Consider the following 18,371-nt stretch of genomic DNA (forward strand, 5'->3'; position numbering starts at 1 on the left):
GAGGTTTCTTTAGAGGGCAATGAAGAAGTTCTAAAATTATGGTGACATACACCCATGGCTGTACATGTCAATGTATGGCAAAAACTACCACAATATTGTAAAGTAATAAATAAATTAATTAAAAAAATAAAATGACGATGCTAGATACACAACTCTGAACATACTAAACCCACTCAAAATGTATACTTTAAATGAGTCTATCATAAGGTATATAAATTATATCTCAACAGAGCCATTACAGAAAAATGGAGAAAATTTTTAAGTAGCTTTCTCCTAGAATCCAATTCACACAATTACCTACCTATGTACCTATTGCAAGGTACATAGAACTATAAAGATAAAAAGATAATGTCTACCATCAATCAATCCATAATAGGGTAAAGGAAACAGACAAATTGTATTATATTCTAAGTGGTAAAAACTATCAAGGAAACATAAAGGAAGGCAAAATGAGTTTTGACCAGATACATTTTAAAAGGTTTCAACGAGGCATAAAGTTTTAAACGTCTGATCTATGAAACATGACCATGGCAAGTAGAGAAGAGATGACCAGTAAGAAAGGGTACTTAATTTTTACTGAGCACCTATTTATGCTGAGAACTATAAAGATGTTTAAATATGCTATAATAACAACAATAATCAATCTGACCTTTCAGCATCTGAAAAGAGATTCAGAGGGATTTCACTGATTGCTCACGTTAATACCTCTACTTAGTGGAAAAGTCAGCCAATATTTAAATAAAAATATTCCTGACTCCAAATCTATGTTCCTTTGCCTCTGGGCAGAGGAAATAGCACAGCAAAACTAGAGATGAAAGCAAATGCCCTGTTTGGGGAACTGTCAATTCTTCTGGTATGGTCAGGAGGAACACTCGGAAATGAATATGAAATGGTACATTTGGCACAAACCCTGAAAAGTTTTACACACAAAGCTAAGGAGTCTGCACTTTATTCTGAAGGCTTCTGAGTGGAGCCTAGCATACTGGGTGCTGTGCTTTAAGTAATTTCTGGTGGCAGGATTTAGAGGTAGACTGTGAGAGAAGAGGAGAGGGTGGGAGTCCAGGGGGTCAGGGCACAGGAGGAGGCATGTAACGGAGGGAAATTGGTTGTCTTTCATCATCATTAGATCTTACTCTCTAAGCATTATAGTCCATTCGTGTGGTTTCAACCAGCATCACGCTGATGATTTCTCAATCTTTATTCCCAGTATCGACCTTTTTTCTCAACTTTAGATTTTATTTCCAGCTGCCTCTTGAATAACTTTACAGGCATGTCAAACTCAACTCATCAAAGATTTATGTTTCTAGCCCTTCGTCTCTTCTGTTAATGAAGTCCCTGTCCACCAAGGAGCCTGACGCTGCCCTGAGACTCATGTACTAACTCTGCACATGTCCTGTGGTTACCCTGACTTTCTCACTATTCTCCAAACACACCAAATCCTTTGAAAACCCTATGCCTCTATCTAGTCTCTTTCCCACTTTATAGGAATTCCTTCTCCAAGAGCCAGCTCAACCACTGGCACCACTCTGACTCCCTTGGTTGATCCTTTCAGTGTCTTTCTGCAAAACTTGTCTGTTTCTACTGATTCCTTAGGCTCTACTACTTTATTGTCTGATTTATGTTTTGTATTACCGGCACCTGGCATAGCAATTGGAAAACAGCTGACATTCAACTAAAGTTGACAGAATAATTGAATATATGAACAAGAGATTGAAGAGGACTCACAAATGAAAACTGAAGAGGGCTTGATGTCCAATTAGAGGTATAGATTTAGTAGGAATGAAGGATGACTCTGACTTATCTGACTCGGATGAGTGTGTTTAAGGTAATATCCACAAATCAAGAGGAAAAAAATAGAAGGAAGAAATTTTAAAGGGAGGATACGTTTGATATGGGATGGGCACCACTTAAGATACGTATAGAAAAATTAATGTTGGGATGCTAGGTAGGAAGCTGGGAACTCCAAAAAAGCATTCAAGATGTAACTCTACTAGTTCAAGGATCAATGACGTAAAACAACAATGAAAGCCAGAGCACTGGATGAGAGGACTAAAAAAGAAAGAAAGGATGGGTAAGAAGAGTTCTGTGTGCCCAATACAAACTTTTCCAGAAAAAGGAGAAGACTACACTTATGCTGTGTTTCCCACCCCGCACGACTATGGTAAGGGCACATATCCGCGCAGTAGCCAGGCATTCCTATTCCTCTTCTCTGCTCTATTTTTCTCCTAGACCTTGTCCTCATTTGACAGTCTAAGTATGTTAGAAAATAAGCTCCATGATGACAGAGCTTTTTCTCTGGTTTTGTTCACTGCAAGATCCTACTACACTGTGGATATAAGTATTGAACAAATAGGCGAATGAATGACTTTCATGCATAAGTATAGAGAATAAGAGAATAAAACAATGCCTAACATATAAGAGAATAAAATCACGCATAAGGTACAGAGAAGGAATTAACATACCAAGAGAAGAACACAGATGCTTTCCTCACAAAATAACCTTTATTTCCTATTAAAGCATCTAGACAGACCTTTAATTCCAGGAATCTGACTCTCCTTATGATAGGAATTCTGACCTTCCTCCATTTTGTTATTCCGTTGCACTTCAGCCTCTAGTAATTCAAAATTAAGTTAACGTGGACAACAGAGCCAAACTGTTTCCATGCTTGCTGCTTCAGCTCTGTCACGTGTTCATCACCACCCTATCATGACTGCCTTCTGGATCCCTAGCAATTGTTCTCTGAATCATAACTGATACACCTGGTCATGTCTTCAAGGCTTAGAAGTCCCATCTGCTCTCACTGCCTGTCACAGTACCTACCTCTTCTGCAAACGCTACTATGCGTATCCTTGGAATATTCCTAGAGCCAATTCCTACTGTGGAGAACCCCTTTTCTATTATTCGATACCATATTCCCCTCTGGATCACAATTTAATACCAGACTGTTCCAAGAACCATTTCTAGATTAAACACAACTATTTTATAGCCTGCTAATACAACCCCCAAATATCCCATATGTTTAAATCACTCTTGAAGATATATTATTATAATATATATGGTATATATTTGGGCTTCCCTGATAGCTCAGTTGGTAAAGAATCTGCCTGCAATGCAGGAGACCTCGGTCTGATTCCTGGGTTGGGAAGAGCCCCTGGAGAAGGGAACGGCTGCCCACCCCAGTCTTCTGGCCTGGAGAATGCCATGGACTGTACAGTGCATGGGTCGCACAGAGTCGGACACGACTGACCCACTGTCACTTTCAGCGGCATATATTAGATCTTATATGTAATAAGCGATTGCAGGAATGAACGCATATCTAGATATACATGATCATAACACTTTATACATATTTCTGCCTTTTGAGGGCAGAGGATAAAGAACCCTTAAGCTACTGAGGTCACAGGGATTAGCAGCTATAAGAACTTGGAAACACTTTTCAATATTTAAGTTTCTAGTTTAAATGTTCACACTAAATTTGTTCTACTTTACAAAACAGTTGTTCCGATATAAAAAAATACTATTTAAATTTGCTGTCTGGTTAACTTACCTAAATGGCCTCTCACGTATTTGAATAAATATGAAGTTTCTGAAAAATACACTACATTGATCTAATACTTCTTGATGTGTGTGTGTGTTAGTTGCTCAGTTGTGTTCGACTCTTTGCAACCCCATGGACTGTAGCCTGCCAGGCTCCTCTGTCCATGGAATTCTCTAGGCAAGAATACTGGAGTGGGTTGCCAGTTCCTTTCTCCAGGGGATCTTCCCAACCCAAGGATTGAACCTGGGTCTCCCACACTGCAGGCGGATTCTTTACCATTTGAGTCAGGGAAGCCAATACTTCTTGATATATCACACTATATATCCCTGTGGATATGTGTATGCCACAGAAACTATACCCTACCTGTAACAAAATTTGGAATAACTTGGAATTAGTGAAATCCTACCAGGCTCCTCTGTCCCTGGGATTCTCCAGGGAACAACACTGGAGGGGGTTGCCATTTTCTTCTCCAATGCGTGAAAGTGAAGTCACTCAGTCGTGTCCGACTCTTAGCGACCCCATGGACTGCAGCCTACCAGGCTCCTCCGTCCATGGGATTTTCCAGGCAAGAGTACTGGAGTCGGGTGCCATTGCCTTTTCCATTTTTGTCTACTGTATATAGTAATTTAGGACTTACTTTCTTTATTTTCCTTTATAAGCAATAAGCCACATAAGTATAGAGACAATGTTAGTTTGGAGGTGACTAATTGGATAGTCGTTCATCAAGCAAATATTTATGAATAATCCCCAATACATACTGAGTTGGCCAAAAAGTTCGTTCAGAATTTTCCATTACATCTTACAGAAAAACTCGAATGAACTTTTTGGCCAACCCAATAACTGGAATCATAAAAATGGATAAGATGTAGATGTTGATCTCCTAAAGAAGAGAAGTTATCATGTATTGAAAGCTTACTTTCAGCTAAGCACTGACTTAGGGATTTTTATTTATAGCCACCACAACCCCCAAACATGGCAGCATATTCTTCACTTTCAAGGTGAAAGAAGACTTGGCTAAGATCACAAAGCCAGGATGGGGAACCAGTGTAGACCCACATATATCTGACTGTAAAGTTCATTTAGTTTCAATAATATGGCAATGCATAGTATCCAACAGAGGAGATAAGACTATGGAAAACGTGTATAGTACCCTAGAGCTAATCATGATTGAAAAATTTAGGAGTGAATGTGTTTGCTTCTGATTAGTAAGACCAGAGAAAGCTGAACTCATGCAATAACGATTTTACATCTGGGTCTCAGAGAGAGGGTGGTTGTTCAACAGCCTAGGAGTTTGGGCATTCTAAACAGAAACACCATAACTGAGAACACATGGAAAGAAAGAGTTAAAGATGAGTAATCAGTTGAACCAGACCTTGAGCTATAAATGGGAGAAGAGTGGAAGGAAAGACAGGCAAAAAAAGAAGAGGCCCAATCGTGGGGCATCCTACATGCCAGGAAAATCAGAGTTTTTGAGTTATAGTCTGTACAATGCTATCGATGGTCTTTTGAATAAGGAAATAATGAGCTCAATGTGGAAAATTTTGTCTGGCAGCACTGAATAGGTCATTTGTGGGTATGAGCCAGGGTAAGCCTGAAAAACCAAGGTGTGGCTGTGGGAATATGTGGAAGGAAGTGAGTGAGACTGTGAAAACAGATTCATTAGCACGTGGTAAGTAGTGCATCTGGAAGAGGAAAAAGGAGATGCTTCGAATGATGGAGAAGCTGCCAGCCCAGTAGGCTGTCATTAATTGCAATATGGAAGTCAGGATAAGCTGCTGGCTTAGAGGAAGGAGATGGAGAGGCGTGATGTACTGGTTCGCAGACATGGTAAAACTGGCTGCCAGGAAGTCATCCCTTTTAAAATGTCAATCAACCATGGAAAACAAAGGATGAAAGTTTGGAGAGAGGCTGGAGCCTTGGCTACATATTTGGCAATAAACTGCATAGAGCAGTGTTAAAGAGGTCAGCAGAGGGAAGACACAAGGAGTCAATGATAAAATCATGGGCTGGGAGAAAGTCTGAGACCTTGTGATGGACCCAGAGAATGTGCAACCTGAGCTAGAAGAAAAGGTCAGCAGGAAATTCATGATGAGGTTTGAGACAAACACTTCAATTTGGGGAAGAAGCTTAATGTGATATTTTAAGGAATTTATAGGTTACAAGCTTTTTGATAACTTTGAAAAGCCAGAGAGGACTTTGATATTGAAGGGAAAGCTCAGAGGAGCAGGAATGGGGGTGAAGTGATGCACTTATTTTGCTGTTCATGCTTGTTCTTGTTAGAATAGGGGAGAGAGGATCATGCCTTAGGATGAGGTTCACATTCTACTGACAGGTTTTTCCAAAGAGCCCATGTTTCGGAGGCAGGGTTCTGACACAACAGTCATTGTGATTGTGAAGAAAAAGGCTTTGAGGAAGCAGGTGAATGCAAGACCACGAGACACAGGAAACTCTTCAAAGGCAGTTATCTTTCTTCCTCTGTGAGGCTCACCCTTCTGTTAATATATAATAACTCTCTTCTCAAATCCCCCAATTATTGTACGACATCTTCCTGACGCCATGTCAATCTTGCGTTCCTCCATCTAATCTAGACATACAAAGAGAAGATTCTTTTTTGTGTCATTTCCTTCCAGCAAGTCCCTCCCCAGCACTGTGCAATCTGGTCCCTGCCCTTATCCATGTGGAAACTCCTAAGATTCCAAAACCTCCTAAACAAGAAATTCAAAGGCTGTGTTTCAGTTCATGTTACTGGCCTTCTCTGCTTGGGCACAGTTGACAATCTATTATATTCCCCCCAAGGCTACTTTCTCCTTTCACCTACACGTACCACCTGTGCCTGGCTGTGCTCACACCATTCATACTGGATAGTTCTTGTGTGTACGTGATCCCCTTTCTCTTTCAGCTTTTCAATCCCGATGTTTTCCACTTGAATCCCATTGTCTCCTCTTCTTACTTGGAAGCCTTCTTCCACACTCCAGCTTTTTCTATGCCATTCAGCCTGAGGACTCCCCAGTACTGTCTCCTTCTCTGAGGCTCAGACATATATCTTCACCTCTGTGCTGGGTGTATCCCACTGGGGTGTTCAGTTGTTGCTCAGTCACTCAGTCACGTCCAACTTTTTGCGACCCCATGGACTGCAGCATGCCAGGCTTCCTTGTCCTTCACCACCTCCCGGGGCCTGCTCAAACTCATGTCCTTTGAGTCAGTGACATCATCCAACCATCTCATCCTCTGTCGTCCCCTTCTCCTCCTGCCTTCAATCTTTCCCAGCATCAGGGTCTTTTCCAATGAAAAGACCATTGGCTCTTCCCATCAGGTGGCCAAAGTATTAGAGCTTCAGCATCAGTCCTTCCAATGGATATTCAGGGTTGATTTCCTTTAGGATTGACTGGTTTAATCTCCTTGCAGTCCAAGGGACTCTCAAGAGCCTTCTCCAACACCACAGTTTGAAAGAATCAATTCTTCAGCGCTCAGCCTTCTTTATGGTCCAACTTAGTACACACCTCATTTTCAGTACTTTCAAAGCCAAATTCAGCCTATGCCTACCTAAAATTGTTTTTCTTCTTCCATTCTCAGACTCAGCTTTTGGTACTACCATCTACCCAGGCACTCACATTCTTTCATATCCATTACAAACCACTGAGATTTAAGGATTCTGTGTGTGCTTATGCATGCTCAATCATGTTCTACTCTTTGTGACCCCATGGACTGTAGCCCACCAGGCTCCTCTGTCCATGGGATTTTCCAGGAAGAATACTGGAGTGGGTTGTCATTTCCTCCTCCAGGGCATATTCCTGACCCAAGGACTGAACTTGCATCTCTTGCATCTCCTGCACTGGCAGGCAGATTCTACCTCTCCAATATTTACTCTGTCCATTACCCTGAATACTGACATCGGTACCTGTCCTGGATCAAGGTTTCTTTACCTTTTATGGACAATGGCAATAAACTTCTACCTGGTTCCTCTGCCTCCAGTATTGTTTCCTGATGAACAACTTCCCATAGCTGCCCAGTGATTGAAAATAATAATTACACCCTGTATCTTCTACTTAAAATTCTATAATGATTCACCATCTTCACCACCTATAATAAAAGCATAAGGATAAAGTCCAAACTTTTTAATATAAGAGGTCATGCATAGCCTGGCCAGTCTCTTTTGCTGGCATACCCTGCTCTGAAACTTTCACTTTAGCAACATCAAACTATAAAATGAAGATTCTTTTCGTCTGTTTATAGGAAATAAAGATTCTTTTCATCTGTTGTCCTCTCCATGCCTTTCCTTATGCTAGCCACTCTGCTTCTACCCACTTTCATATGGCTCTCTCCTTTCCATCTTTTACCATCAGCTCCATCACCATCTCTTCTAGGAAACTTTTCCTAACTTTCTCATCTGCCCTCTACTAAAGACCAACAAAATGTTAACAACCTTTAAACTTCTCTATCATTTCCCTTAATGCATTAGACAGCAATGTTATTTTTTTTTCTGTATTTCACAATATATTGTGGATACCCTGGAGACGGGCATGTTGAATTTGTGCTTGTTTCCTTGGAAGACAGCTCATTATTACAGGTTAACATCTGGCACACTTCCACCTGTTGCAGTGATGTTGGGAACGCTTGGATGAGCCATTCAGGGAAAAGAGACAGGTGACAGAAGGCGAACTGAGGAAGGAAGGGGATTATTGAGGGTGCAGTTTAAGTTACATAGAATAAAGGTTATCTACTATATAATGAATGTTGAAGCCCTTATACTTATTTTGTGACTTCAGCTCAATATGGAAAAATAGACGTTGAGTATCACTAGGAGTTGGTGGTTATTCAAGGAGGGGAAAGGGGGACTTCTCTGGCAGTCCAGTGGTTAAGACTGTGTTTCCACTGCAGGGGGCTTGGATCCAACCCTTGGTTGGGGAATAATATTCCGCATGTCACATGGTGCAGCAGGCAAAAAAAAAGAAAGAAAGAAAGCAAAACTACATCCATGTTCTAGCTTCTATAAAAGAAAAGGAGGGGAAAGGATCCTAGGGTGACTAAGCCAGCTAGAGACAACTAAAACCAGAAAGGGCTGAGGTCTATGAAGCAGAGGGTAGAGCCAAAGGACATAATGAGGATGAAAGCAAGGTTGGGTGGGTCTGAGAGAAGAAGAGGAAAAGCACAGGGTGTGAGAGATGGGGAGAGAGAGACAGAAACTGGGAGAAAGCACAACTCAGAATCGAAGACAAAGTGCTGCCAGGGAGTAAGGAGTTCAAGCTGCTGGAAAACTCATCTGTGGATTCATAATCTAACAGAATAAAATAAAAATCATTCTATTGTTTAATCAATATGTTATTGTGATGAAAAATCTGTTTGCCAGTTGGTGGAACCTTCTGGCATTTTGCAACACATGCTATAGTTAGAGAATCATACAAATGGCAGAAATAATGACAAGAGAGCTTTGGGATGTGATTCTTCTATTTCTGGAAGCAGAGTATCCCGGTCCAATGCTCAGTTACATAATCTGAATTTTGTCCAGCTTTCATTTTGAAATAATTTTTCCCAAGGCATGACAAACAAAAAATCCTTCCATCCCCTCCTTTCTACTGGGCAGTTTCTTTCTCTTATTTTAGTATCTTGAGAACACTTACCACAGATGAAGCAGGTGGTCTTTAGAATTTCTTCTTTTTTCTGTTTTTCACTTCTGAGATCAGCAAAAGTATCAATGATAACCCCAAAAATCAAGTTCAGAACGATAATGATGACAATGAAATAAAAAAGAAGGTCATAAACCACACGGGCAGCAAACAAGGGCTCCTGAAATAAAACATTTTAAAAACATTTAAAAAAACCCTCTATCATGTGTGTATACAAACTCACATTTTCAATGTGTGTTGATTTAGCATATTGTCTAGCAGAAAGTATATATTCAATAACTGTTTGCTCAATGACTATAAATAGTATTCCAAGTTGGAAAAAAATAAGACCCACTTTCTATCTTCATTTACTTTATAAGTTTTGTGAGGAAAACTTTCCAGTCTGTCCCTAGACTCCTTCCATGCAATGCACTTTTACTTTTCTTCTCCAAAGGAGGGATTTATCATGTATTAAAAATCACTTTACATGTAATTATGCTACATGCATTTTGGTGCAGTGGGCTCCTATCCCAGGAGCTACCCAGAAGGTAAACAAATGCCATTTCCAAAGGTCAGAGAGACTGGAAATTTGAGTATCATCTAACGGTCTGTCCATTTCTGAAGGAGATTTTGCTCTTGGCCTTATAGGGTCAAGTAGATTCAACTCAAGCATATTTCTACTTGATAAATGTTATTAAAATACACATTGGAGATCAGATAATCTAGGTGTTTCATAGATGAAGAAACATGAGATGGATGGACAACGTGATATGGCTGGCCAGTTAGAGGACTGAACTTGTTCAAGCTCCCAGTGGGGGGCTTGAGATGCTGCCACCAACAAGAAGTTTTTCAGCCTTGCCATTTTAATATATGAAATCCTGTTAGAATCCATTCAGATCGGATATTCCTTGTGGACAAAGAATAAATCTCCACGCCTGCAAAAACTGAGAGACAAGAGACAGCCTGGTTTCTGTTATTTATGTAACAATCAAACTCCTCCATAAAGTCAGAAGTCATGATTTTGTTGCTGTCATACAATATACAGTTCAAAGTTGGTAAGATGTCATGACCTACTAACATATATAGATTTTTAGGACATTTGCTATTTCTATGGAATTCTATTATACAATGGGTTGCTTTCAAGAGCTACCATTATATTTTTATAGCAAACAACATAAAATGGAGTACCCTATAAACAAAAACTGGGTTGTAAATGCTGTTAAGAAAGGCTAAAAAAAAGATCGTGTGCTCCGTGAAAAACTATTTTTCTCCAGCTTACATCTTTTGATGGTCTTCTCAGCACGTCACCCACGCCTCCACCATTCCTGAGGCCCTGGTTCAGGACGGTCACAATGCACATAAGAAGAGTGTCACACGTCCTTTCAATCCCATCTTCATATTCCTCATCAGCTACAAAAACACAAAGTCAAACTGTACAGCAAACTCACGTTTTTAAAACACTCTTTTCGACATCTAAAGATCTATTTCTTCATAACTGTGCCAGGACACACTTTCTTGAAGTCATATGTTAATAATACACGTTCTATGTGGCATCCCAAGACTGACATAGACTGATAAAGCCACATGTATAATATCCCCAAATCACTTTTTCTTCCATCAGTGGAAAATGACAGAATGAAAAGGATGAAATATAAGAAAGTTACTATTCATTGTGCATTGTCGTGGTGTGGGGGGAGTTCCATAAAACCTTCTGAAAACAATCAACTCACCCAGGGGAAAGAATGTGTACAAGAAAGCTAGGCGAGCCCAGCTTCAAACTCTACTCTGTTCCAGAACTGGGACTTGGGCAAGTTATTAACCTCATGTACTCATCTGTAAAATGGGGAAATCTGTTTAAGGATTAAACTCTTTGGAGGGCTGTTTAAGGATTTTATTTAAGTATGTAAAAGACTTGGCACAGAGATTGGCATACCCATAGTAAGTGCTTGCAAGTTGAGGGCAGATATTATTTCATTTCTTTGGTAAGTGACTACACTTTCTGAATGACTAGCACAGTGCTACAATGCATTTATGTGAACAATTTGTTTCATGTGAATAATTTACTTTATGTGAATGTGTTTATGCGAACATGTGCATGCTGTCACTTCAGACATGTCTGACGCTTTGTGACTCTATGGAGACCATAGCCCGCCAGGCTCCTCTGTCCATGGGATTCTTCAGGTATGAATATGGGAGTGGGTTGCCAAGTCTTCCTCCAGATGTGAAAATATTTAGGGACAAATAGAGAAAGGAAAAAAATTACTACGTGACAGGAAAATTTCTAGTTCTATTTTTTTAAAGATAAAATTACTAAAATTGGTAGTAATCTCTCAGTCACTTAAAAATAATAAAAAGTTCACACCAAGTTGGAAATTAGAATTAAGATGTCTTAAATTGAGAAGTGAGAAGAAATGTATTTTTCTTGTTAGATTAAAAAACCATAATGGTGCTGAATTTTGGAATTATGTAGCCAGTCTGCATGTTATGGTGTGAGTGTAAAAATCACCACTACCAAAGGGAAAAGAATCCTTCTAATTTTGTGTACGTGATCCATTATAAATAGTTTCTTTGGTGCTTTGTTATGAAAGGCTGGTTTTCTTCTTGTAAGCTGACTTTAACATCACATGGATGGCGGATCTGGTATTTTCCCTTTACTCAGAGTTGTTTCTTTCTAAAACATACACCTCAGGGTATATGCCCAGTAGTAGGATTGCTGGGTCATATGATAGTTTTATTCCTAGTTTTTTAAGGAACCTCCATAGTATTCTCCATAGTGGAATACCAGTTCATTTGTTTTTTTAAATCAGTTACATAGTGAAATTCAAAATCAGAAAGACGAGGGGAAAAATACATAGTAAAATATTCTGAAGTGGAACTGATGGAAAAATATGACTCCCTTGAAAATCAAATGTTTTCATACCCCACTGCTCACCATTTATTCTAATTCTGACCTATCTAGTGGTTAAGAAAAATCCATAACATACAGAATCCCGGATTTATTAATAGTGTTGATTAGGAACAATAAATAAATTTGCTTTGAACAGCAAAAAAATAAATAAAAATAAAAAGAGCAGAACATACACCTTGAGAGAAGGGCAGAAGTCAGAGGTGGGCAAGCACTAAATGCGGCATTGAAGATACTGGCAGAGCCTGCGCTGGACCGTGAACCTCAGAGGTGAGCATCAAGGCATATTCTGACTTAGAAAGTAGAAGAAATGAAACTGCTTTTGGAGACAGAATAGATGTGGAGGAGGGGAAGCTTGTGGTGACAGCCGTCAGAGCAGCAGAAGAGACAAGCAAGGCAGAGAAGACAGAGACAAAGCTCAGTGTGCAAAGTGCTTGGTTAGGTCCAGTGCCTGGTGGTGGTGATGGCAGGAAGCATGTGAAGAAAACAGTTAGAAACATGTAAAAGAGGTAAAGGAAATTTTGAAGAGAAATATGGTTTTCCAGCAGTGCCATCATGTGCAGTATGTCTTATGCTACTTTGCCACGGTTAGACTTTCAAATAATTTTCTATCTAGTGGCATTTATTTATCTCATCAGCAACTGCCTGATTATACGACACCAGTGTTTACTAAAGACTTATTACATGTGGGTTAATCAGTTCACAGAAGCTACAGGAAAGTGCGCCCATTTCTCCCCAATAATTGAGAAGTGAGGTTGTTTGCTCTTTAGGAGGCGAGCCAGTACGATCCACACGCAACTCATGTGATTAGCCATTGTGAAGTACAATAGATTGGCCGCCAACACATGAGGAGAACTGGCTTCCTGTGTGACACGCAAACAAAGGCAGAGTGCCCGGGTCAGGGTCAAGGCCAGCAAAAGCCCAGTCCACTCACTCCACAACTAGGCGTAAGCATGCTGGTTTCACACAGCAGGCTCTGTGAGTGTGGATAATAAGTTCCTACCTTTATGAGATGGATCTATTCACAATTTGTTGAGCCAAGCTCCCAGGCATTCAGGCTGAGAGCCAGGCCCTGAGTCATGGTGAACTCACCTAAGTAAATGCCACCTGGTGGAGACTTACCTACATAACCAGCTGGCTTTCCCCATGCCAAGCCTGCCTCATTTCACTTCATCAAGAGCCCCTGGGCTAGGCACTGGAAATATAGGTGAGAAGATGAAAGTGTTGCAACCCCCAGGAAACTCACGGTCCTCTAGGAAACACAGGTCAGCATATGAATAAAGGCAAGGCCTGGGTACCAAGGAAGCAGGATAGATATGCATCTCATGGGCTGGGGCATCAGGGACAGCATCCTAGAGAAGGTGGCACCTGGGTTGACTACTGAAAGAGGGGCATCCTTCGCCAATAAGATGAATGAAGACATACCAGGCACATAAAATGGGATGAGCAAAGGCAAACAGGCATGAAAGTATCTGGAGTGTTTGCGGAATGACACATGGATTGGGATGGCTGGGCTTTGGGACTTCCCTAGTGGTTCAGTGGTTAAGACTCCGTACGGTCAATGGAAGGGATGTGGTTTCTACTCCTGATTGCAGAACTAAGATTAACATGCTGCTAGTGCAGCCCACCCCCCAAAAAACATAGTAGACCAGGAATGGCTGGGCCTTTGGGGTATACAGATGAATATGGGAGCTGTAAGAAGAGAAGCAGGTAGGGGCCAGATTATTGCAAGAATCATACACCCAGGTGAAGAGTTTAAACTTCATCCAGAAAGCTATGAGGAGGCACTGGAGAATTTCATACAGAAGGAAGGTGATTTACCATCTAGTTGGCAAAACAGTATGAGATAAAACATGGACTTAAATAACCAGACAAATTAACACATGATAAAAGCCACACAAGTGACACAAAGAGATCAAAACAGACAGAGAACTTTTAATAATAAGGATAATGAGAGGGGAGCCCTTTTAATTAATGCAGATACTGAGTTTGCCTTGACTATTCAATAGAGTAAGACAACAGGAGATTGGCATTTCACAAGGCATGGACAGAGAGCCCCAGAGTTAAAAAAAAAAAAAATTGCTTAAAGATGAATAGCAGTATGTAGAGGAGTGTAAGATATGGCTGGAGATAAACTGGGAGCTCTCTGAAAGCTCTAAGGGGTTTGGATTTTAGCTGGCAGGCAATGGAGGATTGTGGAGATCTTAAGTTGGGGTAGGGGAGAAACTATTCAAAGCAGTGATTTCTGACAAGTGGTCTTAGCAGTGATATAGTGGGTGAACTGAAGAGAGAATGACTAGATGTAGGAAGACCACTTAGGAGGCAGTTGCAATAATTCAGGCATGAAGTGCTATGAGTCTGAATTAGAGTAATGGCTGTGAGAATAAAAAGGATGAAAGAACAGGAACTAGGGGGACTCGATAGGAAGGAGATGGCAACGTTAAGCACCAGACTGAAGCTTCCAGCCAGCGGTCACTTGGGAAAGGATGGTCTCATTAAACACAGAAACAGAAACTTTGGGAGGAGGAATTGGATGCTTGTGTTTTAATGAAGACAAGGAAAGAATCTAAGATGATCTTTGTTTATGGGATATGAAAATGAGAAAACATTTTAAAAGGCTAGAGAGGACAAGAGAGCTCTGATGTACTGTGATTCAAAATTAAGGAAGACACTAATTTAAAGATGAAGAGAATAACAAAAGACATCAAAATTACACAAGGGTCAAAGGCAATGAGAAAGAAGAAAAGGTCACTGGATTTAACAATTAGGTCATCAGGAAACAATAGGAAGATGGCAAATAGTGGAAGAGAAGAGAGTTGATTCAGAAATTGAAGGAGAGAGTGTACATCAATTGTTTTTAGAGAAAAAGTTGGTACTACAAGCAAAGAGATTAATAGGATATTAGTTTTCGGGGGGGGGTGGGGATAAGCGAATGCTAAAGAAAATTCAATTAAGACCCAAAAGTGTTTATAAGAAAAAAGAGACTAGATGGTAATAAGGAAAAGATTTCAGTTATAAGAACAATGACCGAACTAATGATGGCAAAGGGGGAATGATGAAAAACAGAGATGGTTCTAAAAGAAGTGAGAGGACATAGTTGTTTACATGCAGAAAGGAAAACTTAATGGAAATAGACTTTCATGTGGATACATTTTAAGAACTAAGTATATTCATGTAAGTAACTTAGAACACTGCTTGGCATGTATTTAGGGTGTAATAAATTCTAGGTATCATAATTACCATTCTTATTGATAGATGGCTGTCAAATCTCATGCAAAGCTATAGTTTTAATACAATCAACAAATTCTGTACTTGAATAATATGAGTTTAAATTATCCTCATTTTCAGTTTAGTAGTATTACGAAGGATTTTTTAAAATTCCTAATAGGAATGTTTCATATGAGAAAAGAAATAAAAATATATCCTATTGACTCTGAAATAATTCCCCTGATCTGAGGTGTTAGTCTGTAAATTTTTTTAATACTGGACATGCTTGAATAAGAGTGTATACTAATGCCATTTTTCTGCTGTAACAATTATTTCTTTTTTATGGTTTCTTAGAAAGCAACAGATTGCCATTGAGATATATGTGAAACTATGAGTACAACTGAGAACTTCATGTGTGTTGGTCTTGAACTTTAATCACAATCAACTCAATATGGAATTGCTGATTTAAAAAAACTATTAGGGGAAAAAAATTGAAAACATTGGACACCCAGTAGGAAGACAAAATGTAGAGCAATATAAAGACTGACTGGTTTCTGCTATTGATCAGTCTTTTTTATTACAGTAAAATACCAGAATATATTCAATGTGAATAACCCATAGATGTTGGACATCTGTTAACGTCCTCTTTTTCCTGTCTATTCAAATGATTTGAACTTAGAAAATAATTGCAATATATATCATATATAGGGCTTCCTTGGTGGCTCAGGAGTAAGGAATCTGCCTGCAATGCAGGAGCTGCAGGAGATGTGAGTTCGTTTCCTAGGTCAGGAGGATTCCCTGGAGGAGAGCATGGCAACCCACTCCAGTATTCTTGCCTGGAAAATTTCATGGACAGAGGGGACTGGCAGGCTACAGTCCATAGGTTGCACAAAGTTGGACATTACTGAAGAGGCTTTAACACCCACACATGCATATTATATATATAATATGCATATGCACATGCTCAGTCATGTCCAGCTCTTGCCTCAAAAAAATCTTACTTTTTTTGAAAATCAGTTTGTTTTTTTTTTTAAAGAGAATATTTTTGTCCAGGAAGTCAGGGAGGTCTGCAGCAAATAAAAGGTTTTTTGTTTCTTTATTCAACCACAGTTGGTTGCCAGCTGCCACGAGGATTTGCTGCCTTTGGGACAATGACCCTACCCACGTTCGTGGAGCTTCCCCAGGAGCTGGCAGCTCAGCCTCCCACTCCCCGCGAGGCTTGTTATCGTGCTACTGTGTGTGTCCGGGTCTTTTGTAATGTGGACCTGCTGTCCACTAGGTGACAAACCAAAACCTTCACAAATGCACACTAGGGCTTGCAAATTAAAATTTCATCCTGGTCTTAAACACACAGCAAAGTTATTTTTAAATCTAAGTGACACATGCTGGACAACAAACCCCAGGTTCTAGCTTTCATTCTACTTTTGCAGTTAAACACAGGTGGCCAAAATTGCAAGGTGGCCAGGGCTCTAAGATCAAATCCATTTTCAATCAAATGGATTTCATCACTTACCATGTCAAATGTAAAAAGGGCACAGAAGGAAAAGGAGATTAATACAAGCTTTCCTGTAGCTTTTAATACTCATTTAGGAATGATCCCTAATGATGAACAGCTATGGCCACCAACTCTATCTCCCACCAGCCTCTCTATCACACCTCCGGCACTGAAATCCCTGCAGGATTCTTTCCTCCCTACTCTGGGAGCTTCCCTTGCAAAATCATACCCAGCTTTCCACACAACTTCTAGCTCAGGTCCAGCCTAAAAAAATGGAGACTCTGGCCCTGGGGTGCTATGCCTGGAAGAACTGTCCCCATCTGTCCATAGGGAAAAAGGAAGTTCTGTTCTCTGTATAATGTAGTAGGTAAAAGTGATGGGTTATAGTGGTATTGTGGGAAATCTTTTATTCATGTGCATTCAGAGCTAGAATATAAACCAGTATCCAACCAGGCTTTATGACAGAACAGGGTTTCTCAGTCTTAATACTACATTTGTGCTGTGTTCAGTTGTGCCCAATTCTTTGTGACCACATGGATTGGAGCCATCAGGCTCCTCTGTCCATGGAATTTTCCAGGCAAGAAAGAATACTGGATTGGGTTGCCATTTCCTCTTCTAGAGGATCTCCCTGACCCAGGGATTGAACCCGCTTCTCCTGCATCTTCTGCATTGGCAGATGGATTGTTTACCACTGTACATTGGCATGTGGGGCTGGAAAATTCTTTGCTGTGGGGACTGTCTTGTGGATTGCAGGATATTTAGTAGCATCCCTGGTCCCCACCCTCTAAATGCCAGTAGGACTCTTCCCAGAGTCATGGCCACCAGAAATGTCTCCAGACATTGCCAAGCATCCTCAGGCCAGGGGGACAGGCGAGAGCATGAACTCCAGTTGATAAACACATAAGAGAGAAGATTTATTTTTTAAGAAATTGCCTCAGAAGACAATATGCATAAAGAAAATCTAAGCACTCTTAGGGGAAAGGCAATATGGTAGGCAGAATTATAACAATCTCTAAATTTTGGCTAGGAAATAAATAATTAGTAGATATTAATCCTTTAATTAGGAGGCGATAAAATTTAGAAGGTTGGAACACAGGCCTTGAATCAGAGATCTAAATTGATTTACTAGCTGTGATCTTACTGAATGGCTCTGTCCTTCAGTGTTTCTACCTATAATATGAGGACAGTTAGTAGTATTTTTCTATCCTTGAACATGCCTCAGGGCCTTCATTTATGCAGTTCCCTGAGTCTAGATGGCTTTTTCTTCCTCTTGGCCTGACTGGCCCCCTTTTATCCTCCAAATCTCGGTGTAAATAATCCCTCCTCAGAAGGGCTTCTCTGATTGTCAACAACCAGGCTCTCTTGTGATTACCTATCATAGCACCATACATAGTTCCATATTTTGCAACTTTGCTTCCCTCACTATTTTATAAATTCCATAATGTCCAGGATTATCTTTTATTCAATGGCTGGCCCATAACAGAGACTCAACAAATGTTGTTGTATGGATAAATGAATGAATACACAAGGTTTTCATAATTATTAATATATCACTGTCATGACTGAGGATCTGTACTGATTTGGCTTAATTTCTAATTTACAAAAACACTTCATTCTGTTAAA

General features: G+C 40.1%; 1 protein-coding gene across 5 annotated transcripts in view; it reads right to left on the bottom strand.

Moving 5' to 3' along the window:
* The window catches only part of ITPR2 (inositol 1,4,5-trisphosphate receptor type 2), a 586,098-nt gene that overhangs the window by 66,790 nt on the left and 500,937 nt on the right, over positions 1-18,371 (bottom strand). For all 5 annotated transcript variants that reach the window (XM_055572406.1, XM_055572399.1, XM_055572407.1 and 2 more), the window contains 2 exons: positions 10,421-10,551; positions 9,157-9,322 (listed from right to left, as the gene is read on the bottom strand). In XM_055572406.1, the coding sequence (XP_055428381.1) occupies positions 9,157-9,322; positions 10,421-10,551 (297 nt within the window). The remainder of the gene's footprint in view (positions 1-9,156; positions 9,323-10,420; positions 10,552-18,371) is intronic.

This window comes from Bubalus kerabau, chromosome 1, assembly GCF_029407905.1.
Source record: "Bubalus kerabau isolate K-KA32 ecotype Philippines breed swamp buffalo chromosome 1, PCC_UOA_SB_1v2, whole genome shotgun sequence".
NCBI lineage: Eukaryota > Metazoa > Chordata > Mammalia > Artiodactyla > Bovidae > Bubalus > Bubalus kerabau.